Here is a 19,082-nt window from a genome sequence, read left to right as displayed (position 1 = left end):
ACTTGATTTGATGAGGCTTGCAGAGAGATGCATATAGTTAGTCAGGTGTCATATAGAAGAATTATTCTATTTTGTGACACAAAAAAAGTGAACTTTCCATATATTCATGAGGTCAAATCCTCCTTGATTGGGACTTATATACACAAATTTAGAGCAACCCGAAGATCTAAAGTGAAGGATTTTATTTAAAAAGCAAAACTTACTGTGTGAATTCCTAGCCCATTCATCATGTAGACTACATCCTCAGTTGCTACATTTCCAGATGCACCAGCTGCGTACGGACAACCACCCAAGCCAGCCACTGATGAATCCACCGTACAGACTCCCATCTGAAAATGTAAAAAGCACCAGCTCAATGACACACTCTCTGCATTACACATGTGGTTTAATTTAACCCCTTCCAGGGTGAACAGTTGAGGCTGGTAAATTTCAGGCTGCAAATCTGTAAAATAGGTTGGTCTGATGCCATTTTTGTGACATTTGTGCCAGGATGCTCAAGTCAATTCACCCTGTGTAATAACCCAACTGCAGAGAGGCAAAGCTGTGAATTATTATCCCCTGGGATAAGAATGGAGTACAGTGTAAACTAGTATGCTGTCATGTTTTAGTTTGATTTTGAACTGGCCAACAGTATTACTTCACATTAGAATCAAAGTGATTAGTCATTAGACCTTTGAACCAGTGCTGCCATTTAATATCACGGTGAATCTGACTAACTTCAACTCTACATAACCATCTAGTTGTAATGATATTTCACCCCTTTTGGTCAATAATCTGATTACTTCTGGCTTAAATATATTTACTCTTCTTCCAATACTCTTTGAGAAAGAAAGTTCCAAAGATTTACAATAGTCAGACAAGAACAGGTTGCTTCTTAGTCTTGAATTCCTAATTTTTAAACAAGGATTTCTGGTTCAAGATTCTCCCACAAGTGGAATCATCATCTACCTAGTCAAGACCCCTCAGGATTAAACATGTTTCAATCTTGTATTTAGAAGATACAAGTCCAGGTTCTCCAACCTTTCCTCAGAAACCAACTTATTCATCTCCTCTGGTGGTCTAATGAACAATTTGCTTCTAAAATCATAGCATCCTTCGTTAAATAAAATGACCAATGTTGTACAGAGAACTCCAGATGCCTTATCAGTACTTGGATAACAGACGTAATTTTTGTTTCGAAATCCCCATGCAAGAGATAAGAATATTTGGTAATCATTCCCAATTATTTGCTGTAACATCACTTAAACCGTCTCATGTAAACAATGCTCAAGAATACGCAAATCCCTCCGCAATCTCTGACAACTTAGGTAATGTATTTTCGTATTTTTACCTCTGAAAGTGGACAAATTCACATATTCCCCATATTGTACTCAGCCTTGGTATTGCAACTTTAATACCAGTGTCTCACTATTTTCCCTGTTACAAGATGTTAAGTGAACTGGCATGCAATTTCCCACTTTGTTTCACTCCTTTCTTTGAAAGAAAAATTACATTTATAATTTTCCCATCTAATAGAACGATTAGCGATTCTTGAGAATTTTAGAAAATTGAAACTAATGTGTCAACTGTCTCGTCCACCAATTCTGTGCAGTCTTTCTTTTTGTTTCTGAAATGTAGTTATAGATGAAACATTTTTATACTTACCTTTTGCTAACAGCAATAATTCCAGAAAAAGTTTAAACACTATTTGTATATTGTGCTGATAATTTAAATATTGACCTTTTATATAAAATAAGGAACAAGTACTTTTTTTCCCTGGTATAGTGTATTGAAGTCTACAAATGTGTTTGATGTCTTTAAACATGAAGAGCTCCAAACACAACTACTTATGACATTTTGTTCAACACAATACTTTATACTTTATTGTCGCCAAACATTTGGTACTAGAACGTACAATCATCACAGCGATATTTGATTCTGCGCTTCCCATTCCCTGGATTACAAATATTAAATATTTTAAATATTAAAAATTAGTAAATATTAAAAATTTAAATTATAAATCATAAATAGAAAAATGGAAAGTAAGGTAGTGCAAAAAAAACCAAGAGGTAGGTCCGGATATCTGGAGGGTACGGCCCAGATCCATAATATCTTGGTTAGCATCAAAATCAATGATTTAAAAACAGCCAAAGTGGATCTCAAAAATTTGCTATTAATGTGAAGTATTTATCTTGAAAAAAAGTGTACTGGCCAAACAGAGAAACAGATACATAAAAGGTGGCTCGCCTATAAGGAGTCATTTCCATTCTGCTTACAAAGCAGTTACAGTTTCAAAGGTTGTGTTGAAGGGTTTTGTCCAGGACACACTTGAGACATCAGAAGAAGCCTCAAATAATCACTAGGCTGTGAATGAATCAGAGAGGTGATGGCTGTCTAACTGACCCTACAGATGACACATAACATATAACTTCGATGATATGCCGAAAGGAAGTTTAACTACAATCATACATTTCAATTAAAATCAATTAAAGCCTTGAGATCACTTGCCTGTAATGCTGCAAAGATGTTGACAAGAGCCTGACCATATGTATCATGACAGTGTACAGCTAATGCACTGACTGGAACCTCCTTGATTACAGCTGCCAACATTTTGTGCATGCTGCCTGGTGTTCCTACACCAATGGTATCACCCAGGGATATTTCATAGCAGCCCATGGAATAAAGCTTCTTGGCCACCTGCAGAAAGCACACCATCAGTAACCGGATGAAAACTTTCCACCTGGCCTATTGGTTCTGCAATGCATCCGAAATTCAGTCACGCAACTTTAGTGCAGAGTATCTAGAAGGGAAGGGAGAACACAACTGTTGCTTCCTCTTTTTAAATTATAGTTGACTTCATAATTTAGCAAATTAGCAAACCAGCAAACCAGATTAGGCAAATAAGGTTCGATTAATAGGTGTGAAAACTGGCAGACCCTAATGAGGGATTTTCATGATTTGATGCTGAAAGTGATTCACTCTTGGCCAGTTAAAGGACAGCATAAGACTGTAAGAAATGATTTGTAAACCTGTAAAGACTAGTAGAAACCATAATGTATGGCAAAACTTGAAACAGGGAGAAAACAGATTGTGGAATTAAACTGGCAAGAAACATTAGTGCTTCCAAGACCACATAAAAGAAATAGTGAAGTAAAAACTGATCCCTTAGAATTTGAGACATGGGAATTGTGGGAAATAAAAGGCAGAACAATTAAACAAATATTTTGTATTCATTTTCACAATAGAAGACACTAAAAACATATTATATGGTAAGTAACAAGTGGAAAAAGAATGTAATGAGGCTAAACGGGCAAAAGACAAACTAACAATACCCAGGGTGACAAACAAATTGCCTAGATTGCCTATTTCCTGGGAATCTAAGGAGGGGTCCCTAAGGAGGAGAAAGAAAACTGAAAACAATAGATTAACATCAGTTGCTTGAAGCTGCTAGAGTCTTTTATCAGTAGGAAGATAAGAGTAGAAGAGGATCAGCAAAGCTGTTTAAAAAGGAAATAGTGTTCATTGGTTAGAGTACTTTGGGAACTTACGTCAGCAGAGAAGGTAAATAGAGCAATTATATGCAGTATATTTTGATACACCACTTGCTAATGTACCACAAAAAATTGTTCCTGGGGTAGATGGTGAAAAATTAGTGTGGAGAGATGTTTGATAAGATAAAGAACACAACAGGGATAAATGAGTACTTTGTTTTGTTGGTAGGCAGAAACTACTGAAATGATTCTGCTGGGGTTGAAACTAATTATATTAATTACTTTGAAAAGTGAAGTTACGATGCAATGTTATGTGGGGAATAAAGCTTTGAGGAGGACATAGATAATATGCAAGGAATTATAAACATGTTAAGTGACTGGAAAAATGTGAGACTATAATGTAAGGTATCCACTAAGATAGTCACTTTGGGAAGAAGAATAGAAAAACACACATTTAAATGATGTGAAATAATTAATATTGGTGTTCAAAGGTGACTGGATGCCTTTGTGCAAGAAACACAATTATAGCATGCATGTGCATTAAGCACATAATTAAAATAAATCATCCTTTATGCTGCAACTCAACAGGGCCCTGGTAGCACTTTAATTAGAATTATGCATATAGTTCTCTTTTTTAAAAAACACTAGAAGGTACACTTGCCTTGGAGGTAATGCTGCAAAGATTCACTGCTTTGATTCTCAGATCAGTAGTCATTAGTCGGAAAGAGAGGTTAGTGTTTGCTGTTCTATGGGGAAACTCCAAGCAGATTGGGCATAGGCTTTCTGTGGGCTACACAGAGTAGATGCTGTGGGAGTCTGAAACAATGGACATAGTTTCAGGATAATGTGTCTTCCATGAGCCTGAGACGAGGAAGAATTTATTCCCTTTAGAATTCTCAGCCCCTGGAGGTTACCTAAGTACTGTCCTCTCAGGAAATAAAGGGGTTATGGGACAAGTAGAAATATTGAAGTCAAAGACCAGATCAGCTAAGATCTCACAAAGTAGCGTAGTAGACTCCAGAGGTCACATCACCAACTAGGAATAGTTCTTATCTCCACATATTAATTGGCTAAACCACTATAATTTTAAAAATGAATAAATTCTAATTATTGTCACCTTCCCCCATTGCCACCATACTTGCCTCTGCAACTTTAACAGGGGAAACACTTCCTTCATAAGGACAGCCGAGGACACAGGACACATATCTGAAACAGTTCAGAACAAAAGTTGATTTTTGTTCAATAAGACAATCTATTTTCTCAGCGGAGAAACATTTATTAAAGTTAAGAGTCTGTACAAGCCCCTTCCTGTTGGAACCAGGCAGGATGGATCAGTGATAGCCATAACTATGAAAACCTAAATAAAAACAAAAATCACAAAAACTGCAAAGGCTAGAAAATGGACAGAAAATAGAAAATATCAGATACACTCAGTATCAGCAGAACAAGAACATAATTAACATTACAGTTCAAAGACACTTTACAATTGGAAGGAGAACAAGTTAGTTTTCAGTGGAAAGAAAAGTGGGGGAATAACAGGTAGAACAAAGGAAATATTTGCTGGGGCATCTCCTACAGATTTACTATTAAAAGCATATTACAAAGACAGGAAATACTTCATTTACTCATCTGGACTTGTTCTATCCATCGCACCACCTTCTCTACTTCTGAAAACTTCCCTTCCCTGTTCTGACGAGCCTGGGAACCAAGCATTAACAGTTTCCACTTCCACAGATGCCGCCTGAATTGCTAATAATTTTCAGCATTTCCTACTTTTGTTATGAAAACTTAAACTCTTGATTTGTAATTGGTCAGGCCATATCAGCATTGTTCCATTGGCGAACTAAATTTTACTTACAGTGCTGTGCAAAAGTCTTAGATATATATATATATATACATACATATCTAGCTAGGGTACCTAAGACTACCTTGATGTACTGCACTGTACTGCTGATAACATATTTCATGACTTATGTGAGTGATGATAAACTTGATTCTGATATGGGTCTCTGTTGTGGACTGAGAGTGGGAAGGGGGCAGGGAGAGGGGAATCATGGTTGGGAAAAGGGGAAGGGAGCAGGAAGCACCAGAGGGATATTCTGTAATGATCAATAAACCAATTGTTTGGAATCAAATTACCCTGCCCAGTGTCTCAGGGCTGGGTGTGTCTGCAGCCATGCACCCTCGCACTCCTCTGCCACCTGTCCCACAACCTTTCTGCAGCGCTCCACCCTCGCCATTCCCAACATCCTTTGCTCCCGTCAGGTTTACAAACTTGCTCTCTACTCCATGTTGACAAATACTGTACCGTACAGAGTCTCAGGCACCCTAGCTATATACATGTGTGCCTAAGAATTTTGGACAGTACTGTACATCTCTTTGAAAATATTTTACTTATTCTATCTAAGACCACACACACCCTGATCATCAATAGTATCATCTGCTGTAAATGTCAGGTTTTATTTAGAGTTTCGTGGCACTGTTAATCAGACAATTTCCTGGAGTGTTTCAGGTCAATGCCAATCGTATGTAACCAGTAATACAAACTAAAAGGATTTCAGATTTCTATCAGATTTGAAAGCTCTTTCAGACCGATTTCCTCTTTGCTTATCCAGAAGTACATTTTGGCAGTTCAGGACTGGGAAATTATGTTGGATCACTTTGAATGTAGGGAAAGTAAAACAAGTATTCAAAGGCAAAGAAGAGGAACCAGAAATGTTTTTGCCTTCGAGGAACAGTCGACTGGAAGAATTAATATTTGCCATAACAGATCAAGACACTGCTGCCCATCTGCATACAGTTAAAGAAGGAGATGCTTTAATATCTGCGGGATGATTGACTCCACAAAAGTCCCAAGATGTGATTTATAAAGGATACTGCTGTTTGTAAACACATTCCTCAAATGGGTGCAGCAGTTTAAGAGAAATCCGAAGCAACACACACAAAATTCTGGAGGAACTCATCAGGTTAGGCATCATCTATGGAAATGATATTTCGGACTGAATCCCTTCTTCTTACCTACCTATTACCTCCACTGGGTCCCCTCCTCCTTCCCTTTATCATATAGTCCACTGCCCTCTCCTATCAGGTTCCTTCCTCTCCAGCCATTTACCTTTCTTTCACCTATTATCTTCTAGCTATCCTCCTTTCCCTTCTCTCCCCTTCCACCTTTTTATTCTGGCATCTTCCTCTTTCCTTTCCAGTCCTGAGGGAGGGTCTCAGCCCATAGCGTCGAGTGGTTCAATTCTATAAATGCTGCCTGACCTGCTGAATTCCTCCAAGCATTTTTGTGCGCGTTGATTTAAAGTTTACTGGAACTCTTTTCAAACCTCAAATTTCCCACTTAAATGGCGCTGCAGTATGAAACATTGTCAGAAATGTAGATAAATGGTGTAATCAATCTGTAGGGAGGATTTTATTGAAAGTAAATAAAAGCAAACCTTTTATTAAAACTTATGCATGGCACTGACTCTGGGGGCATTTAGTCAGCCAAATGACTTGCACACTTGTGATGCTGATCCTCTACTGACAGCCATGAAAATTGAGCGCTTTTTCAGAATAGTGCCTTCGTTATTATTTGAGTACTATATTGAAAAGCATTTTTGATAGGATTAAATGACCGCTTTTGGTGTTTGTGGCTTAAGTTTCCTCAAAATTAGTAGCAAAATATTTATTCAGTTATGCCACAAACATGTTCAGCTGTTTCTGCAAGGGACACTTGACAAAGTTTAATTGCACTCAGCTTTATAACCACATACACTGGGCAATGGGAGAGGCTGCACCTTCAACTGTCAAGTCCTTCAGTGATGTAGTTCATTCCCTTTCTGCATGGAGTGCTTTATTAACCTTCCTGTTTCTTTTTCATACATCAAATCAATCGTTTACTGTGTGTTGTTGTTACCTACAGTAATAATAAGTAATATTAATAAGTACTTTATTGATCCTGAGTGGGAAATTCTTTCATTACAGCAGCAACATTTAAACACACACTTCGCAGTGTGCAGATTTAACTAATGATAAAGTACAGAATAATAATGTACCAATTGTGCAATAGTAATGGACGAAATAATAAAACAGAGGCTATTGTACTATGACGTGTGTTCTCCTGTCGCACGGAGATGAACTGTTGTTTATGCTTATTGCATCTGGTAGGAAAGATTTTCTGTAACGATCCTTGTGACAGTGGAGCTGAATGAGTCTGTTTGAAGGGGTGCTCCGCTGCTTATTCAGTAGGTCATGGAGAAGATGTGCCTGATTGTCCATGATGGATAACAGTTTATTTAGGGTCCTCCTCTGCACCACTAACTGTAAGAATCTGGGTTGTAGCCAAAGGTGGATCCTACCCTAGGTGAGAAGAATAAACTGAGAGCCCTGGTCAGATTTTTGCTTTGGATAAAATGCAGCTTCTTCCTTGTGGCCTGGATTAGAGGAGTTAATGTATGGGGAGAGACTGGAAAGGCTGGATTGTTTTCCCTAGAAAATAAAGAGGCTTAAGGGTGACCTGAGAGAGCTATAAAAAAATGAGATGTACTCTATTGAGAGCGTGGATGGACAGAATCTACTTTCTATGGTAGGGGTATCAAAAACAAGAGGACATAGGTTTAAGATGAGAGGTAGAAGTTTTAAAGCAGAAAGTTTCATTGATACATAGAGTGTTAACATCTTGAATTCATTGCCCGAGGAGGTGGTCAGATACAATCAACAAATTTAATAGACATCTATACAGCAGCAAAATAGGCAAGGTACAGAAATATACCTAATGTGGGCAATGGGATTTTTATAGATGGGTAAGGTTAGCATGGATTTTGTGGGCTGAAGGACCTACTTCTGTGCTCTGGAACACCATTTATAAGGCAACCACTGCCACCCGGTGGCAGAATATTGGAAAATACACAATCAATCACAATCTGCAGTTACACATAATGATCAGTTCATTTTATCTGCATAGACTTTCATTGTTGCTCCAAAGACAATTTTAACATTCCTCTTCTTTGAAGCTTTTCTTATTCTGCTCTAGATTTCTAACAGGACATGCATTATACTGAAGTAATACATTATTATGTACTTCTTCAGTCTGCTCTGTGTTGACAGACTGTATGATGTGAGAAAGCTTTTTGTTCTTTTGAGTTCCAACAACTTTCAAGGACACCAGCTTCTGTCACTAGCTGTGCAACACCCAGACTTAATGCTCTCAAACGTCAAGTAAAAAAAGACAAAATGTTTTTTGAAGAATGTGTAGCTGAAGCTTAAAAAAACCCTGGAGTTTATGGTTTCAATGTACTTGGAGGTCAAGTCGAAATTGTTGCAGGAAAGAAACCAGATCATAAATTTAAATTCTTGATTCAAATCCATCAGATATTTCAAGCCATCCAGGAATCACATTGATACATACGTCAGTACAATTAGTTTGTTGTTTTGATGATGGAAAAAAAATGGGAAACCCTGTGAATGCAGAGCAGTGCAAATTGGTCAGACGGGTCACACAGTGGAAACCCGCGTCAAGGAGCACAGGAGGTGTATCCAGTTGGGTTACCCGGAGAAATCGGCAGTAGCAGAACATTACATTCACGATGGCTATAGGATTGACTTCGATGGCACAAAAAACCACTATACCATGCCAATGGCTTTTGGGACCGCCTCGTGAAAGAAGTCATTGAAATAAAACTAGAGGAAAAGAATTTTAACAGACGAAGGCCCTGCTCCAAGTAAGAACTGGAATTTGATTGTAGACAAGACGGGAAAGAGGAAAACTGATTGCATGAGGTCTAACCAATCAGGAAGGACAGACTTCCGGGACAGAAACATCACTGGACTAGACATGCCCAGGCATCATCCCTGATGAAAGTGGCAGAGTCTGTCATCAAAACACTGGTTGCAATTGATGCCTGTACCCAGCTGGAAGCCCAGGAAGAGTTTATTCATCTTTAATTGTATTTATTCAGAAACATGGGAAAGGAAATTAGGCTGTTTTCAATAAAAAGTGAAACATTGGCGACATAAAAATGTGAAAAAAATTTAATTACCCCCTAACTGGAATGCTTGCATCCTTTGCTGCTTTCATTACCTCTTCAAACCGCTGTAGACTCTCATCGATTGAGCAATTAATGTTTTTCTTGCTGAACATCTCTGAGGCTGCTCCAAAGATGGCCACCTCTCTCGCACCAGCTCTCAGCTGTGGAAAACGCAAAACAAAATTCATTCACAACGCAAGATAATAATACAAGGCTTTAAACTCCCAATCCCAGCCAAACTCCTACTCACTCTGCTTTTACTCATAAAGCAAATCTTGCAAGGTGCCTCATTAAACTGGGTGTTAATCCTTTTTTTTAATGCTCAAGTATTTTCTGTTTTTCAGTAGATACAGGAAATATAGTTTCCAAGTCAAAAACCTTTATTTAAACACTGAAAATAATTATAACTATCCAAGATGACCATAATACATGAATTATTTACAGAGATGGTATAGGTTAACATCCTATTTACCTTTTTTGATCCGAATTAAGTGCCATTACCATACTTTGTTCTCCAAGCAGGTAGTGTAATGGTTAGCACAATGCTTTATAGTACCAGCGACCTGGGTTCACTTCCCACTGCTGTCTGTAAGGAGTTTGTTCTTTCTCCTTGTGACTGCATGGGTTTCCTCCAAGTTCTCCGGTTTCCTCTCCCAGTCTAAAGACGTATTGGTTGGTAGGCTAATTGGTCATTGTTAACTGTCCTGTGATTAGGCTGGGATTAAATTGGGGGTGGGAGGTGGGGCTGTTGTTGGGTGGCACGGCTTGAAGGGCCGGAAAGGCCGAGTTTGTGCTATATCTCAAAAGACAGTTAGGTAAGTAAACAAACAAATTAAAAAAATAAACAAATAAAGCTGAGGATCTGTACATAATGGTTGGATAATGCTCACCTTCGTCACTGGTTAAGATACAAAACCAGGCCTAAGGACAGCTTCTACCCCCACTGTAATAAGACTATTAAATAGTTCCCTAGTATGATAATAAGTTGGGCTCTTAACCTCATGATCTACCTCATTATGATCTTGCACCTTATTGTTTACCTACACTGTACTTTCTCTGTATCTGTTACACATTATTCTGCATTGTTATTGATTTACCTTATCCAACCTCAATGCATTGTGAAATGAACTGATTTGTATGAACAGTGTGTAAGACAAGCATTTTACTCTTTCTTGGCTTATATGACAATAATAAGCCAAGTCAATGCAATCCAAACATTGGCATTTGGCTATTGAAACTGAAATGCAGATTTCTGTGTGTACACACACACACACACACACACACACACACACACACACACAAAGCAGTTTTAATTACTTCAATTTAGGTTCAAAATGTCAAATGAATTTGAAAAGACTGGACCTGAAATGTAATTGACAACATCCTGCTTGGTCCTGTTGTATATTTTAGAAAACTTATAAAACCATAAGATACGGAAGCAAAATTACGCCATTTGGCCCATTGAGTTTGCTCCGCAAGATTTTGGGCCAGATTTTGCTGAGAATTACCAGTAATCTTCATTCACTTCTAGAATTCAGAGACATTTTTAAATGTTCATAGTTTTGACATCTTTGAAAGCTGGCTAAGCTGAGGATATAGCTCAGCATCAACATTTTTTGCAGGCAGCATTTGTTCTGCCCCTTCTTGTTCACAACCCAAGCAGCAGATTTATGGTGCAGGACATCCTACAGCAGTACTTGACATCAGCCACTAATACCAAATTATAGACAAAATATTTCTACTCTTTAGACATTTCCTCATTCTTTACAACCTGTAAAAAATACAAATTGGTGGGATTAGAAAATTTATTATTCTATTTTATTTCTTGAAATGTACATAGAACTGAAATTAGAATCTCAAGACAGTATATAAACAATCATGTAGTACAACACTAATATTTTTTAATTTATGGTCTCAAGTTATATCTAATGGGATAAAATACCTTTACTGGGACCTCTAAGAGAACAAAGGGCAAATGCAAATCTTGCAGCAGATACTTACAGCAGACTCAAACCCTTTCAGATTTGGAGTCAACACTGGGTAGCTCACGTTTGGATATCTTCGGATTCCTTGCATCACTTGCAGCTGATCAGCCATCTAGACAGAGGTAATATGTTCCAAAATATAGAAAGGCCAAGTACAAAAGTCATTACTTTTCACGATCTTTAGAAATTCTGATACATATAACCTGACTAGAACACTGAGAAGTGATCTTTCCTTTACAACAGCAAAATAATTAGCACAAATCATAATTAATTAGTGCAAAAACTTTAGAACACCACAAAACATCCCAGGGAACTTGGTGGAAGGCAAACAAAACTTTACACTAGTGCAAAGTATTATCAGTACACGCATCTGAAATCATGGTAACAAATAGATGCATCTTAAAACCTCTCTCACTGAGAGATAAAAGGGAGAAAGTGAGAAGCACAAGTCAGTTCACAGAGCTTTGTGGCTTGACACCACTGCCAAAGGCACTGTGGTGGAAATCACCAGAGGTGTAGGAATTTTCTAGAAATTCTCTGTAATTTCCAGGACTCTGAAGAGTTGATATCCGATTTCATGAGGGACTTGTAATGTATGGATTCGTACCCGTGAATATGCTGACTTTTGTTTTAATCACCATTTAATTTTCATTTTTCCCTATCTTTCATTATCACTTAAGTGGACAAATATAAAACCCAAATCATTTTGATTTTAGTTTGTGACTAACAACCTTAGCCCTCAATCTTCTGCTATTTTTCCACTCCAGTCCATAACCCCAATCCAACACACGTCATCTGGTTAAGAATAGGAATTTCTAAGAAAACATGAACTACTTCCAAGGTCCAGTGTGGACAAGGTCACTACAAATATAAAACTACTAACAGTTAACACAAACTGTTTGATGTTCACTAAATGAAAATAAGCTCAAAGAATTCTGTCACATGACTTCATTTTGCATTGACTAAATAAATACAGTAACTTTCTACATACAAGGAGAAAAGCAACCTGCTAGGGGAGGAGTTGAGAGTTCACGTAGGGAACCAAATTCACTCAGAAGGATAATTTTTTTCTTAAATATTAACAATTTAGTTTTCAGAAATATCAAATTAGTCTTAGTTTGCAAACGTATTAATCTCCACAGAATACTTTGATTTATGAATTTTTCATTCAGTTTTGAGTTGTGAGAGGGAGAAAGACAACATCACATTATTTAAAAGTGAATTGATTCTTTCTCCTCAAGCTGAAGTATTTAACGTTTTTGCCCACAATGTATTCTTTACACCACCTCAGTGAATATAAACATAACCAGTTTGGAGATGAAAAGGCTATATTGCTTATTAAGGTTCAAAAATAAAGGCCCAAGCACTCAGTATAATTGCAAAAGATGAACGCTAGACTATTTTCTATTTCTAATCTCTTACCTGAGGAACCCACTTTGGGGAGACAAAGCTTGTTGCTTCCACAACAGATAATCCAGTCTCCGAAAGAAGGTTAATTAATTGGATTTTGACATCAACAGGAACAATGACCTGTAACCACATAATTTTTAAAGTGGAAGTCACAGATGGAAAACAAACATTATGAATGGTTTTAAGTTTTCTGAGACTTTCCATTGTTATTGCCTGAACTGCCGGGAGTTTCCAGCATTTTCAGTTTTTATTTCAGATTTCCAGCAGCTGGCTGTTTTGATTTTCAGTGATAGCCTTCTTTCTCTATTTTGATCTTAAATGCAGAATTCAATTCTGTAACTATAAACTTAATTTCAACATACAATCTGCAGAGCTACTACAAAAGCGTTTACTTAGCAGAAGTGTGTTACTTTCTCAGTATTTTCCAACTTGGTAAGGCCTGTTATCAGTAAGTAATTAATGCTACATCATCACCAGAAGATGTGACAGACGCGATGTCAGAGTGATCAAAGCCACATGTGGCGCAGACTGCTGGACAAACCACTGTCTGATTGTTTCCAAACTCAATGTCCAACATCCAACCCAAGGAAATTTGCCAAGAAGCTCAATGTCAGCAAACTGAAATCTGGTACTACTGCAGACCACCCGGTTAAAAGCCTCTATCACAGCTCGCCTATGTTCATCTTGGAGGGCATAATGAAGAAGACTGGGCTGCTTTCAGAGATTGTGTTCACTCTGCCATCTACGAGGTCCTTGGTCATACAACAAGGAAGAACCAACGAGACTGATGAGGAGATAAAAGCTCTCCTACAGGAAAAACACAGGCTACACGGAGCCTATCAGAATGATTCTTCTCGCATCTCCAAGAAGACTGCATTTGCCAATGTGCACAGATTAGTTCAAACCAAAGTCAGAAAGGTGCAAGACTCTTGGCCCTGCAAAAAGGCTAATGCGATTCAGGGCTACGCTGATAGACATGACTTGAAGACATTCTTTGATGCTATCAAAACACTGTACGGCCCTCGGTCTCCTGAGACGTTGCCCCTCCTAAGCACAGAAGGCCATCGCTGAGAAGGCCAAGATTCTGGACAGATGGGCAGAGCATTTTGAATCTGTGCTGAACAGACCATCCACCATAAACAAGGAAGCAACTGATTGTCTCAATCAAGTTGACATCAAACATGAGATGGACTCACTTTCCCAAGAAGAGGAAGTCGAGAAAAGTGATAGACCAGCTGTGAAGTGGCAAGGCTCCTGGAGCAGATGCTATACCTGCAGAGGTCTACAAAATAGGTGGTCTACTCATTGCCAGCAAACTGACAAACTGACGGAGCTCTTCCAGTCCTTCTGGGAAAAGGGTCAGATTCCACATTGTACAGCTGTACAAGAGGAAGGGAAACCACTAAGTATGCGACAACCACAGAGCCATCTCTTTGCTCCCAGTAGCTGGAGAAATCTTAGTCAGATTCCTGCTAGACAGGCTAGGTGCTCATCTGAAACGAGGTCATTACCTGGAAGCTATCAACATGATTCCTGCTGCAAGACAACTCCAGGAAAAAAGCCAGGAGAGAACAGACAGCTCCACACCACCTTTGTCGATCTTACCAAGGCCCTCGACACTGAGTCGAGAGAGGTTATGGAAGATCATGGTGGAGTTTGGTTGCCCTGCAGATTCATCACCATGGTCAAGCAGTTCCATGTTGGGATGTCAGCCCATGTGCTCAACAATGATGACTGTTCTGTTGCTTTCTCAGTCACAAATGGGGTCAAGCAGGGATGCGTGCTGGTGCCCATCCTCTTCAGCATGATGTTCAGTGCGATGTCCACTGATGCATTCCGGGGCAGCGAACCTAGAGTCCAGATCAAGTACAGGATGGATGGCAAGCTGTTCAACCTGTGCAGGTTTCAAGCCATTACTAACGTCAGACAGACAGTGCTGAGAGGCTTCCTATCCATTGATGACTGCACTCTCAACGCAAGCTCTGAGTCATCATCGACAAATTTTCCACTGTATGTGCAACTTCAGTCTCGCCATCAGCACCAAGAAGATGGAAGTACGCACCAAGCAGCCCCAGATCAACCCCTATGTGCAGCCATCCATCTCGGTGTACGGCCAGCAGCTCTAGGCAGTCTACAAATTCACGTAGCTTGGCAGCACCCTCACAAGAGCAGTTTACATCAATGACGAGGTCAGCTGCAGGATTGCCAAGGCTAGTGCCAGTTTTGGGAGACCAGGTGACACTGTCTGGGGGGGGGGGGGTGAAGAGGAATTACTATGAAGACCAAGCTGAAAGTCTACCATGCTGCCCTCCCACCCACCCTCCTCTATGCGTGCGAAACATGGACTGGGTACATTAGACATGCGTAGACCGAAACAATCTACTTGTCATGCCCATGGAAGATCATGAAAATCAATTGGCAAGACAGAATTCCTGACTCGGAAGAGCTGACTGCAGCAGACATGCCCACCGTCCACACACTGCTGACGAAACTTCAAGTCAGGTGGGCACGCCACATCATCAGGATGTCAGACGATCAAATCCCCAAGCAGTTGTTCTTCGGGGAACTGTCCACAGGGAAGCCATCTCGTTGTGGTCAGCAGAAATGATTCAAGGACACACTCAAGACTTCACTCAAGGCCCTTGAGATCTGGTGCACTTCTTAGGAACACGCAGCCTTGAATCGCTCATCCTGGCACAGCCTTCTCAATAAAGGTGCCACCAAAGCTGAAAGAAATTGCAACGCTGAAGCACAAAGGAAATGAGAACAGCAGAAAGTACGAGCAGCAGGCACCTCACCTACAGAACCCTCACACACCTGCCCCACATGTGAAAGGTACTTCCTAGCCTGGATTGGACTCATCAGTCACCTCCAGACAAACACAAACACACCCACCCAAGGATGTCAGTGATCCTCATCACTTGTGATGGGACACGTGCCCATGCACGCGCGCACACACACACAGCTTGTTAATAAAAAAAAACAGGGGGAAAAGCACAAGTTACACCTGCTGCATATTAAAAGTAAAGCTTCAACACAATATATAAAATATGTTAGTCAAGTTGCTGAAATTCAAGGGGTTAAATTTGTGTTCTGCTGAAAATGAAGGTGGAGATTGTGACAGTCAGATAATCTACATGTTTCTCTAATACAGACAGTACATTAATTTTGTGCTGCCTATACATTTGCACAATTGCTGTATACACCAGGGTCAAAGGCACTACAGTATTCACAGTGGGCCAGTATTTCAGTGATTAAATTGCAAACTTAAAGGAAGTATGCTGTGGCTAGGAGAAGGGATCGGTGTTCTTTCAAAAATCAAACTGGCCATCATTCATTATGGAGGAGAGGCCGCTAAGATTTTCCAATATTGTTCTAGGCATGAGAAGGTGTGATCTGTGGGGCTCTGGGGCTCTCCAAGTAAATTCTCAGAAGATAATTGGAGCAAACGACCACCTTCTAACCTCCAAGATCTAGGGTATGGCACTGCAAGACTTCACACAAATGTTTATGATCAGTAAATACATCTTTGGAAGCCATTATCCCATCAGCCTCAGCTTCAGGCATCACACTGCTACCATTTACATATCAACAGCTTTGATTAACAGGGTGACATCTATACAGTGAACAGCAGGCACACTGTCACTTAATTTAACAATTGTACTTAGTGGTTACTTGAACCGCACACATTTTAGGGCTAGTTTAAGAGCGGGGGATTTAGAAATAATGAGACATCTGGCACAAGTATCTTGTAGCCAGGGCATAGGGCAAATGCACATTTGACACCTTGTCAGAGAACAAGTTGCAAATGAGTTTCTTGAGAATACTCTGATGGTATGGCCTGGAAAAGATGGTTGATGCCCATGCACAACAAAGTGCTTTGTGGATTGGTAAGCAATTGGATAATTAGCCAGGGCATCAAAGAGTATGGGGAGAAGGCAGGGGAGTGGGGATGACTGGAAGAATTGGATCAGCCCATGACTGAATGGTGGCACAGACTCGATGGGCCGAATGGCCTACTTCTGCTCCTATATCTTATGGTCAGTACAAGATCATAAGAAACAGGACTGCTATTGTTAACACCCAGGCTTGTTATTTTCTAATCTTACACGGGGAACCAAGTTCCCAAGTTTATCAAGAAGTTTCCCTCTTTTGATTTTGAGATCAATCAAAAGTATTTGTTTTATCTTCATTTAGTTTTATAAAGTTATTGCTCAACCACTTGCTTATCGCAGCCATACCAGAAGTAAGAAAAGATGGAGGCCAAGTCCATGCGAATATTTAAGGCGGAAGTTGGCTGTTTCCTGATCTGTCAGGGCATCAAAGGATATGGCAAGAAGGCAGCAGTTTGGGGTTGAGTGGGATCGGGGATCAGCCATAATGGAATGATGGAGCAGACTCGATGGGCTGAATGGCCTAATTCTGCTCCTATGTCTTATAGTCTTATAAGATAGGATGTTATCATCATCAGGCTCAACCAAGGTACATAATTGTGTTTCATCTGCATAACTGTGGAAATCAAGTTTATGCTCTCTAACGGCGTCTCCTAAGGGGAGCACTTATTAAGTGGCGAATAAGATTTTATCCAACATATGAATTTGCACAAATAGCATACTTCGCACTTAAAAATCATATTTGTTAATTAAAGAATAGCACTCGAGTCCAATAGAGCAACTAGTGTTTGAAATCAATAGGAGCCTAACCTTGCACAAAACAAATTACAGTTATTTCCCGAGTTACGAACGTCTGACTTATGAACAACTTGTACTTATGAACGGACTGCCATAAAGCCTATTACATTAAAAATTCGTCGGTTCAAGGAAGGAAAACGCCATCCGCCATTTGAAGTTGGATCATGTTGCCGTTAACACTGTGTTGAGTGTGTAACTTTGTATTTGGCTTAAATTTTTCTTAGCAAGATTCACCCTGAACCCCCTTCTCCACTCAGTACCACCCCGAATTGTCCCATTTAACCTGTCTCAATGCAGGTGGACTTTAGGACCCGGGGGAGCTCAGGACCTGCTGCCGAATTCTCAGCGTTTCTGTTCTGTTGACGGACGCGGTAAACTAGTTAAAATTATGGACCGATAATTCCCATCTCGAGATTATTTCACTCTGTGATGAAGAATTTGTTGCGAGTAGGGGTTGGTTCAATCGTTTCAAAGTGAAGGCAAATTTACACAATATTAGAGTGCAAGGTGAAGCAGCGAGTGCCGATGTAAGTGCTGTGGGTATGAACCTGTTCCGACTTACGTACAAATCCGACTTAAAGACAGACTGTGGCGACCCACTTTGTGGCACACACGAACCGGCTCACAACAGCGCACGCAGGCAGAGGGCCGGCCCCAAAAAGGGCGCCAGGCCATCTTCACCAGCAGGGGGAAAATCCCGCGCGCAGAAAGGGTCTGGGAATATGCATTCCCCACAGCAATCCCGCCCAGGGAGGGCGGAAACGGGAAGGCTTTAAAGCGGGCCGCGAAGTTTGAATAAATCTCTTTCATTGCAACTCTAACCCACCGACTCCGTGTGGTTATTCTAGCGCTATGTGTAGCACATCGCTACAATTGGTGACCCCGACAGTCCAAACGATATTTGGACCAGAGATGACCGACGCTGCATCTGTTCACGCAGTTTCGTTAAAACTGCCAAGCTTCTGGACGCTGCGACCCCATTTATGGTTCGAACAAGCAGAAGCACAATTCCACATTCGGCAGATAACCTCGGAGTCCACTCGCTACTACTACGTGCTGAGCTCACTCGACCAGGAGACTGCTGCACAAGTTGAGGAGTTTATACAGTCGCCCCCAGAGGACAGCAAATACACAGCATTCAAAGCCCTGCTCATAAGGACTTTCGGACTCTCACGGCGCGAACGGGCACGCCGCTTAATGCACCTGGATGGTTTGGGAGACAGGCCGCCGTCAGCATTAATGAACGAGATGCTGGCCCTGGCTGAAGGACACAAACCCTGCCTCATGTTTGAGCAGGCGTTCCTAGAGCAACTGCCCGAGGACATATGCCTGCTGCTGTCCGACGCAGATTTCAGCAACCCCTGGGAGGTGGCGGCCCGAGCAGATGTGCTGTGGAATGCCAGGAAAGAGAGAGGGGCATCCGTCGCACAGATCACCAAGCCGCGTGCCCAACGACAGACCAGACCAGGCCTGGCAGCAGAGCCTACAAAACCCGGCGACGGGAGTGAGGAGCCC

General features: G+C 40.5%; 1 protein-coding gene across 2 annotated transcripts in view; it reads right to left on the bottom strand.

Moving 5' to 3' along the window:
• The window catches only part of hmgcl (3-hydroxy-3-methylglutaryl-CoA lyase), a 40,616-nt gene that overhangs the window by 3,250 nt on the left and 18,284 nt on the right, over positions 1-19,082 (bottom strand). For both annotated transcript variants that reach the window (XM_063033946.1, XM_063033945.1), the window contains exons 3-8: positions 12,889-12,996; positions 11,483-11,578; positions 9,494-9,642; positions 4,613-4,676; positions 2,488-2,676; positions 204-329 (exon numbers count right to left, since the gene is read on the bottom strand). In XM_063033946.1, coding sequence (XP_062890016.1) covers positions 204-329; positions 2,488-2,676; positions 4,613-4,676; positions 9,494-9,642; positions 11,483-11,578; positions 12,889-12,996 — 732 coding nt within the window. The remainder of the gene's footprint in view (positions 1-203; positions 330-2,487; positions 2,677-4,612; positions 4,677-9,493; positions 9,643-11,482; positions 11,579-12,888; positions 12,997-19,082) is intronic.

Source organism: Mobula hypostoma, chromosome 26, assembly GCF_963921235.1.
Source record: "Mobula hypostoma chromosome 26, sMobHyp1.1, whole genome shotgun sequence".
In the NCBI taxonomy this organism is placed as follows: Eukaryota; Metazoa; Chordata; class Chondrichthyes; order Myliobatiformes; family Myliobatidae; genus Mobula; species Mobula hypostoma.
Note: the sequence above shows the minus strand (reverse complement) of the source record. Positions and strands in the feature narration are given on the sequence as shown.